The 9,551-nt window shown below is 38.0% G+C and overlaps 2 protein-coding genes across 2 annotated transcripts; both read left to right on the top strand.

Moving 5' to 3' along the window:
- Positions 1-5: 5 nt before the first annotated feature.
- LOC122767931 (apelin receptor B-like) lies at positions 6-1,105 on the top strand (the record flags this gene model as incomplete). Its single annotated transcript, XM_044023507.1, has 1 exon — positions 6-1,105. A coding segment is annotated over one exon (678 nt), but the record flags the coding sequence as incomplete, so codon positions are not given.
- A 614-nt stretch (positions 1,106-1,719) lies between these two features.
- On the top strand, positions 1,720-9,049 carry hdac10 (histone deacetylase 10). The gene is made up of 20 exons (XM_044024061.1): positions 1,720-1,951; positions 2,816-2,950; positions 3,047-3,143; positions 3,315-3,412; positions 3,852-3,956; positions 4,123-4,191; positions 4,277-4,403; positions 4,634-4,699; positions 4,782-4,841; positions 5,012-5,101; positions 5,393-5,499; positions 5,620-5,687; positions 6,369-6,591; positions 6,676-6,769; positions 6,878-6,963; positions 7,127-7,183; positions 7,283-7,364; positions 7,627-7,815; positions 7,920-8,079; positions 8,170-9,049. Exons 1-20 carry the CDS (start codon positions 1,893-1,895, stop codon positions 8,205-8,207), a joined length of 2,010 nt encoding a protein of 669 aa, XP_043879996.1. The 5' UTR covers positions 1,720-1,892; the 3' UTR covers positions 8,208-9,049.
- The last annotated feature ends 502 nt before the right edge of the window (positions 9,050-9,551 follow it).

The following is a 9,551-nucleotide window of genomic DNA, read 5'->3' as shown; positions in this document are numbered from 1 at the left end:
CTGATTCTGAGGATGATTGGCCGGGAGAGCAGGCTGACTCTGGAGCTGTCTTTCTCTCCTGCCAGATGGATTACTCCATGCTGATAGGCGCAGAGCTTGATGAGGCAGAAAAAGAGAGGGCAGAGATGTGGTGGGCAGCCATCCTAAGTCTTAAATCCACCCTGATTGGCTTTGTGCTTCCTCTTGTTATCTTACTGGTCTGTTACTGTTCACTCGCTCAGCTCCTCAGCAGACATTTTGGACAAGGCCCTCGTCCTGACCGCAGACGCCAGCGCAGACTTCTCAGGGTCATTGTTTCTTTAGTGATGGCTTTCTTCTTGTGCTGGCTCCCTCTGCATGTTAATAAAACTGTGTCCATGCTTCTGGAGTTTGGTTTTGTGCCATACTCCTGTTCTTTAGATCAGATTTTATTGACTGCTCAACCGTATGTCACCTGTTTAGCTTACCTTAACTCCTGCCTCAACCCACTTCTCTATGCTGCCTGTGATCCATCTTTTCGGAAGAGATGCAGAGGAGCTCTTCTCATGTTGTGCCGGATAAGCAGAAGAGGAGGGGAGGGAAAGATAGACGGAGGAGAGGAAGAGAAAGAGGAAAGGAGCTCAGCATTTCCCACGAGAACACAGGAGGAAACAGCAGACAGGGCAGAGGAGGAGACAGCAAATGTCAGATTGGGCAAAGGATGAGAGGGCACAAGAACCAATACTGCATGTCAGCTTAAAAGAGAATACAGCTTAAAAATAAAAAGCAATCCTTCATAAATGAAGGTTGATGACAAATAACATCAACAATGTACTGAGTTCAAAAGTGGGCCAGATTCATACTGCGGCACAAATTACATTAACATATTCAAAAGTACATTTTATTTAGATAAAATAAACAAACATCATTATTAGTTTATTATTAAAGTTCATTATTATCTGTCTCCAGTCCACACATTCCCACAGGAAAGATGCCTCCACTTCCCCAGAGAAACTCCACAGCAACAAATATTTGGTTATCTGATCTGTTTCTATGTATTTGTTTTAATAATCTCTCTTGTTTACTGGTTTGTGCTGCATATTTTTAATGTGTGTGTGTCCCACCCCCATTAAATTAGTCTTGTAAACTCATGAGTCTTCTTGAATGACCAATTTGACTTTGCTACAAGAAAATAAGGTATATGTGCATTACAGCATGCAAAAAGAAACTAAGAAGTGGTTGGGCCAGTAATTAAAAAAAATAATTAAAAGACCATAAATAAGTATGTAAACAAATGGGCAAATGGCAAAGGAGTTACTTATCTTTGTTATATGTAACACAGTGTGCTTTAAAGATGATTCAGATAGTTTGACTGTTTGACTTTTCAACACATATTCTATGATATAAAAATACAAAATTAATCTTTGTTCAAAACCGTATTTAGTGATTTAGTTTAACTGATGGGTGCAACACACTCAAAAAGTTGTGACAGAGTGTTCTAGTCTGAGTCACAGCACCTCTTCTTTAAATTATACTTTTTAATCATTTGGGTATTTAGTCATTCATTCATTCATTCATTCATTCATTCAATAATGTTTGTCTAATGTTGTGTTCTGCACTTGAGGTCACAGGGCTGCTGGAGCCAATCCTAGCTGACATAGGATTTGTATTTGCATTTACATTTGCCAAATCTCTCGAGGGAAAAGTCACAGACATTGACAATGATTGACGTTTACCGTATCCAATAGCGCTGTATGTGCGTCAAGCACGCCCCCGCGACAGAGTCAAACAGGACCCACGTGTTCATTCTGTTCCGAGAAACTTATAAACTTCCCTTCTCTTTGAACCTATTGGACAACTTATGTGCAGCTGTAACGTTGGCGCGTGTGTTGCTCTCACTCGATTCTGCTGGCCCGGTGTGAGAAACATTGAAGATGGGAACAGCATTGATCTACGATGAGGAGATGACCAGATACAAACTGCTCTGGGTTGAGTGAGTACACATAGCGTGCTGCTAATAGTTACCGTGTTAAACAAATCAAGTTGAACGGACGTTTTCGTGTTTGTTACACAACGTAACTTAAAGCGTTGAGCATACTCGGGTAGAATGACGCTACAGGCTGTAACTTATGATAAGCTAGGTTGACGAATAAGGAGTGTACAAGTATTATATCATTTAACGTTGTCTTTCCGCTGGTGTTATTGTCGCGTAGGAACTGAAGTTGCCCATTGTTGTTGTTAGTCCGGTCACTCAGTAAGGAGCACCAGCATTATTTTATTTTATTTTTTCCCCATCTTCTTCATGGTTTATCATACATTACAATCATACAAAGTATATCTTAAAGAAATGGAAAAAAGTAGGCACATAAGTTTAAAATACAAGTGCTAATCCTAATATTTGTCTTTCGGAAATCGTGTAAAACATCTTTGGTTTCAACTGGTGATGGGACTTTACCACTTTTGTGTCCGTTTTGTTAGTCCGATACTGTCATTTTAGACCATTTATGTGAAGCTTTTAACAACTGTGTAACAAATATTGTTCTTCCACAAAGAAGACAATAAACAGCCCAAACATGACTAATGTTTTTTACAGTCTGTGCCTAGTGAAGCATGCGATATACATGTATGTGTGCATATAACACACCCATTACCTTTTTATTGTTTTCATCCTTTAATTTTTAAATTATTTTACTTAATAAGGCTGCAACCTTTCTACTCTTGTTGTGTTTCACTTACAGTGGGGTCTATTTATTTATTAGGTTTTATGCTTTAAATGTAAAAATAGAACTACTAAACCCACAGTAAAAGTCCTGTAATTTGTAAAAATAAAGTGTTTGAAATGTTTGTCATTCTTCAGTCCATCATGCAAGATTGAAGTTCCTGAGCGTCTGATAGTGAGTTATGAAGCTTTAGTCAAGAGTGGTCTGGCTGATCGTTGCGTCTCTGTGCCTGTCCGAGAGGCGACCGATGCTGACATTCTTCTGGTTCACAGGTTGGAGGACCTTCCATTTGGTTCACTTACTAAAATTTTAAAAGATGAATACCTCAACTCATCCACCTGCATGTACCTTTTTTTTGCCATCAACAGTGAAGAATATTTGCAGGCAGTGAAGACGACGCCTTTCATGACTTTGGAAGAGATGCAGGATTTTTGTGCCCAGTATGGTGATGTCTACTTCCACCCAGTTAGTCCCTCTCTTCATGTTCTTACTTGCTTACTTTGGCTTTCGTCAGTCGATCACATTTCAAGTTTCTTCTTTCAGTGGTCCTTACAGAAATTATTTTTAGGTCGTGGTGTTAAAAGTGGGTACATTTGACCTCAGACTAAACATCCTCCATCTTATTAACTGTCCTAGAACATCTATCACTGTGCTACGCTGGCTGCAGGAGCAGCACTGCAACTGGTGGACAGTGTCATGACTGGGAAGGTGAGGAATGGCATGGCTCTGGTCAGGTGAGATCGTTTAACCACTACTTATACTATTTATATCTCTTAAGGGATCACAGTGTAGCATTTGCTCTTGGGTTCCCCCCACAGTTGGTAAACGGTATTGTTTGTTACAATAGTCATAAATGATATGTTTATTCACCTCGTTTGAGTGAGGGAAAGGGAGGGGTTGTGAGGTATGCCATAAAGTAGAATGTTGTAGCTTTTTTGTGACATGTAACCAAAAACCAGAAGTTAATGAACCAAAGTAATCATCTTGATGGTCCATTTGAAAGTTGAAATCCTACATTATGTCATATTAAGTCAGCTATATTTCATTAAAAATTCTTAATTCCCTTAATTTCTTTTGTTTTTTTTTCACTAAATAATCTATTATTTCAATTCCTTGATATAAAGATATGTTGTTATAAATGTTTTCAAAAAGTATATCACTGCTCTTTGCCAGACCCCCAGGACACCACAGTATGCACAATGCTGCCAGTGGTTTCTGCATTTTCAACAATGTGGCCATAGCAGCACAATATGCAAAGCAGAAATATGGAGTTAAAAGGTAACATAATTAACTCTATGACTGTGTTCATTGTGTCTCCATATGTAATTAACAGTGAAAAAACCACTGCTCTCTGCAATTATTTTCACTTGTGAATAAATCTAAAGTCATTTCAGAGTTTTTTTCGGGGATCGCTCATATTTATTTATGTGTTCATTTTTTTTAGGGTATTGATAGTTGACTGGGATATACATCATGGTCAAGGTGTTCAGTACTGTTTTGAAGACGATCCAAGGTGAGACTTTGCTGTTGAGAGGACACTGAATTGTTTCCGGCTCTTCCTCTGGTGTAATAAATGCTGCATGTTTCTTTTCCCACAGTGTTCTCTACTTTTCCTGGCACCGCTATGAGCATCAGAAATTCTGGCCTAAACTCAGAGAATCTGACTTTGACAGTGTCGGCAAAGAGAAAGGAGCTGGTTTTAATATTAACTTGCCATGGAACAAGGTAAGGAGCCAGATAAATACTGCTCACTAGAAGACATCATTTCTAATGAAGTATTTGTCATTTTTTTAGGTTGATTTTAAGACTATGGCAAAAAGAGTTAATGCTTTATTTAGCATAATGTAGTTACACAGTATGGAGAGCACAACCACCTACATCAGTTATTTAATACAGTATATAAACACATCAAAGTTTGTGTATGTATTTAATGGGCTTTTTTAATGACTTCTCAGGTTGACATGCAGAACAGTGACTATCTTTCAATCTTCCATCATCTTCTTTTGCCCATCGCATATGAGGTGAGGCCAAAGATATGCACTCAGTTAGCGGATAGACTGATGTGTTGGAGGTGATTAAACTGAGCATGTTTGTTTGTCACAGTTTTGCCCTGACTTGGTGTTGGTCTGTGCCGGCTTTGACTCAGCCATTGGTGACCCAGAGGTAATGAATATATTCTCGTGTATTATAAATTATGCAGTATCCTATGCAAAGTCAATCTTTGCACATTTTCATTTGTATTTATATATCATAATAATTTGTGTGTATTTGTTGTCCATCAGTGGGACATGAGACGTGGTAAACTGAATTTAGTGATTGTCGTTGGTTTCCAGGGTGAAATGTGTGCGACGCCTGACATCTTTGCCCACCTCACTCACCTTCTCATGAACCTTGCAGGAGGCAAACTGTGTGCTGTGCTGGAGGTCAGCTTATCATTGTCTTACTTGTCTATTAAGATGAAAACAAACATACCGTGTGCAAACATTTTGTAAAATATATATGGATCCCTTTGCCACGTCAGCTCTTTTTTCTCTCTACTGCACATACTATCCAGTGTATTTTTAGGACAGAAAAACAAACACAAAAATCTAATCTGTTGATATGTTACATGGTCCTATTCACGCCATTATTTGTTAAACCCACAGTCTTTGGCAGTTCTGCATATTTCTAGAGATTTGGTGCTTAATTGTAAAAGTTTTAATTGTGTTTTCCAGGGAGGATACAACTTAACGTCCCTTGCTCAGTCTGTGTGTCAAACAGTTCAAACATTGCTCGGAGATCCTCCACCTCGACCTGCAAACCTTGATGGTCCCTGTCAAAGGTCTCTCTCTCTCTCTCTCTCTCTCTCTCTCTCTCACTTTCTCTTTCAGTTGAATTTATGTCAAATTTATTTTGGGTTTTTATTGCGCAACTGGAGTGGATTTTTTTTTTCTCTTTTCAGTACAGTTGAGTCCCTTCACTGTGTCAGATCAACTCATAGGCAATACTGGTCCTGCCTCAAACATGCAGGTATAACATCCACATTATTTATTTCTCGGAATATTCCTGAAAAGAGTGCAATGGTAGTTTAGAATTGTCAGTAGCACATTAAGTGTTTATTTAAATACTGTGTAAAGTGATTATATCAAAGTTCCTGTTCAACAAACGTGTCGAAAAGCAACATTTTCTAACCAACTAAGGCTTTGGCGTGTCATTGAGCCATATTTTTAGACACACCTAAAATACCCTGAACACGATAATTAATTTCTCCACAGTTGTAATTGTTTTCTTATGTTTTCAGTCACTTTGTCAAAAGGATCGGCAACATTGCAGCTGAACCAGATACATTGTCCTTTTTTGTTCTCAGAGAGGGCCAGCAGCTTCTTTTTTCTAACCAAACACCACCACCAAATTGTCAAATGTGTAGACTTCAGGCCTATGTATATATGTGTATATATGTGTGTGTGTGTGTGGAGAAAAGATGCAAAAATAATATGATTACTTGCATTTATATTGATACCAGTAATATCAACCCTTACCCCAACTTGGTTGTTATCAACCTTATTGTAATGAAGACATTATTTCAACTATGTTGAGTTGGTCATAGAATATTTAGTTCATAGTCCCGATAGGGCTGTGACATTCGTATTTTTACGATCACACATAAAACTAGAAATAACAGATCTAATAATGTGTCACTCCTTTCTCCAGCTGATCTACCCACTTTTGATGTCAGCACCAAGGATTTGTCATTAGATGAAAGTCTGAATTCAGAGGAAAGCAAAGAGGAGCATGTGTGGCCAGAACCTCCAAAACGACTCACACCTGCGATTCGTGCTGCTCTTTTGCTCCCTGATGGTATCACCTGTCCAGATGGATGTTACCGCCAAAGTGTCTCAGAGTGTCTGGACCCACTAATAGTCACTAAACTCAAGTATGGAGCTGTGGTTCTGCTCATTACTCATAGTACTTGAATGTATTTCTTATTGTTGACACAGTTGTGTTTTGCCTTCACCAGGGAGAATATCCTTACAGATTCAGAGGATGACAGCAATGCTCTCTCAACACTCTCCAGTCTTATTGACCTTGTAGAGAAAATGGAGAAGGACGAGGTAATGTCAGAATTATAATTGTTATGTTGTGATGTGTTCTCTTTGTTTTGCTTACCAGTGCACATGAGCTATAGGCTTCCATCATTATACCTAACAACTGCCTCTCAGGTCTGCAGTGGCTTGGCGCTGGTTCATGACGTCTCTAAGGCGATGAAGTGTGTTGTCCCGCATGCTGCATCTGCACTAAAGAACCGGTATAACAATGTGGATCTAAACTATACATACCTCTGATTGTGTGCTTTAATATAGTGTATCTAAAACATTATTACTAACTAGTTCAAACATATGAGAGAACCTACCACTCAGTTACACTATTAAAAACATTCAGTGATACTGCTTTTTTTCCTCTCACTAAAGGGTTTTGGTCATTTGTGTTGGAGATGGAAAGGTTCCGATTCACGTCTCTGAAGATGGGTGATTGTCACTCGTGAATAAAAATACAAAATATTCCCCCTTTAGCAAATTAAAAGATTTATATTGTCTGCCAAAGCTCAAACATCTTTCTGTCTGTAGGAAAGTACTTATGGTGCAGTTGAGCAACAAAGAATCACAGGAACCTGAAAGCAGATATTTCATTCCTGTGTGTCTGAAGAAGGTATGTGTATAAGACGTTCTTATGTGTATGTTAGTATATTCAGTTCTCTACTAGTTGACCCATTTGATTAAATATTTTGAAGTAATGTTAGATTGATGTAAATATTGCACGATATTTTGACTAATACAATTACAGTTATAATGTAATTGTATACGATTAGGTTTGTGTTCTTCATATCATCCACCACTACTTGTGTGACCCTCTGTGTTCTACTGGAAATTCACATTTTTCAATTTCTGATGTGTATATGTTGTCTATGCAGGGCTGTAGTGATGTTTCAGGGTTCATTCAGGCCATATTGAGTCTCCTTCTGCCTTTGGGATACGAGTACGATCCCAGTCTGGTTGTGTTGGTTCAGATGTCAGATAGTGGGTTGTGTGAGAGCATGTGGCTACAGCTAACAAGTCTGCTACGTGGCCTTGCACAAGGACACATGCTGGTGCTCATGCAGGTAAGGCACATTTCATGAAAGCTACCTTGTTCTTTGTTGATGTAGATGTACAAGTTTCACAGAATGTGATCTGTTTCAATCTGTTTATGTTGCTCTTCTTTTAGAAGGGTAACGAGGCATGTGTCAGTCCCACAGCCTCCTCCCTCCTTGGTGACCCTGCCCCATCCTTGGGGCCACTTGTGGCCCCTCTACCAGAGAACGTGGAGTCTGTGGAGATGCTGAGACACAGGTTGAAGGCTGACTGGAAACTACTGCAGACAACAGGTCAGTCCACAACAGCAGCATCAAATATTAAGAGAGTTTTTAAAGCTTAGCTGTAATGTATTAACCCCTGTGTCTGTCTCCTACAAACAGCTCAAGACATTGGAAGAGGTGACGAGGATGGAAGCTGAGACATCTTTTTTTTATCGCAGTAAATGCAAATGCTGTGAATGCTATGCTGAACATTTATACATTTATGCATCAAAGGGAATTTAGATACATTAACTTCCTTCCTTTTAAACTGATAAGCACATGGTTGATACTTTACACCTGCAATTTAAACTCTGTGAATATATCTATTGATAAACTCCTAGTTCTAATGTAATTACAGGCTTAATGGGGGAATTTTGTCTCTACACTTGTTTTATACATTATTAGTGACTGTTACCTTTGATGGTGCCCTCATAATAAGCCTTTGAATATAATATGTTACTTCATAAAACAAATGTAACATTGTCTTCTTCAACATCCAACACAGGTTGGCTTAGAAGCAGAAAGAGTAGAGTGTACTTCCTATCAAAATAACTCAAAGTAATAGCTGTGACAAAGATTTGGGTTATTTACCAAGTGAATACAGCACATTCGACCTGGTGTTTGTTGTTTTTATGTTGTGCAAAGTCAATAGTCATTTGCATCTGATTTGAATGATGTGAGAGAAAGTTGGTCTTACATGCAAGCTGTCAATGAGTAAAACACATACAACATGTGTATGTAATGCTTAAGCATGCCTTGCATAAACCTGGCAGAGTAGACCTTTTTCACACCAGACATGACATGACATGTAAAAGAACAAGCACAAGCTTTACCAATAACATTAGGGTTCCACTATAGGTTTAAGAGAAACATGCTATAGTAAGAGTAGATCGATACTAAATACTTGACACTTTAACCTCAACATTTTTTTTTAAAACTGTATACATCTTTCCTGTATTTGTTTTGCATGTGTTCAATTAAAATGGTGGTGAAATAATGATACTGTAAAGCCATTGTCGCATTATGAAAACAACAAGATGATGATAATGATAATATTTTTGTACAGTACAGTGAACATTACATACAATTGAACAATACATTGCTACACTTCATTACAAATCCTACGACTTTATGTAATTATTGCATAAGCATCATAAAATGTATTGGTAAATTAAAAGTAAATTACATTTACAAGTATCTATTTTCAATGTATAATGTACACATGTGAAATTTGTTTTGGAAACAAAAAGTGATAGAATGCTGACTTTAATCTCACAATTCTCAATTTAATCTCAATTCAGATTTTTTTTCACAATATTGACTTTAAATCTCAGAATTCCAGTGATTTCTTTAGAAAATGTAGCATTAGTTACAATGGAAATGCTCATGTAAAGTAGGAGTACCTTGGATAGTAATTAATTAGATATATTTGTGTATTATCCGTCAGTGTGTGTAAAGTAAAAATAAATGTTCAGGTTCATCCGTCATACACATAAATATTA

This window comes from Solea senegalensis, linkage group LG4, assembly GCF_019176455.1.
Source record: "Solea senegalensis isolate Sse05_10M linkage group LG4, IFAPA_SoseM_1, whole genome shotgun sequence".
NCBI lineage: Eukaryota > Metazoa > Chordata > Actinopteri > Pleuronectiformes > Soleidae > Solea > Solea senegalensis.
This window is presented reverse-complemented; position numbering and strand designations above follow the sequence as displayed.

Excerpts from the sequence above, each read along its gene's own strand:
- hdac10 (XM_044024061.1), top strand. The coding sequence starts at position 1,893 with ATGGGAACAGCATTGATCTACGATGAGGAGATGACCAGATACAAACTG. Across the intron at positions 3,957-4,122 it reads CAGAAATATGGAGTTAAAAG|GGTATTGATAGTTGACTGGG; the intron begins GTAACATAATTA and ends CATTTTTTTTAG. Across the intron at positions 4,404-4,633 it reads TTAACTTGCCATGGAACAAG|GTTGACATGCAGAACAGTGA; the intron begins GTAAGGAGCCAG and ends ATGACTTCTCAG.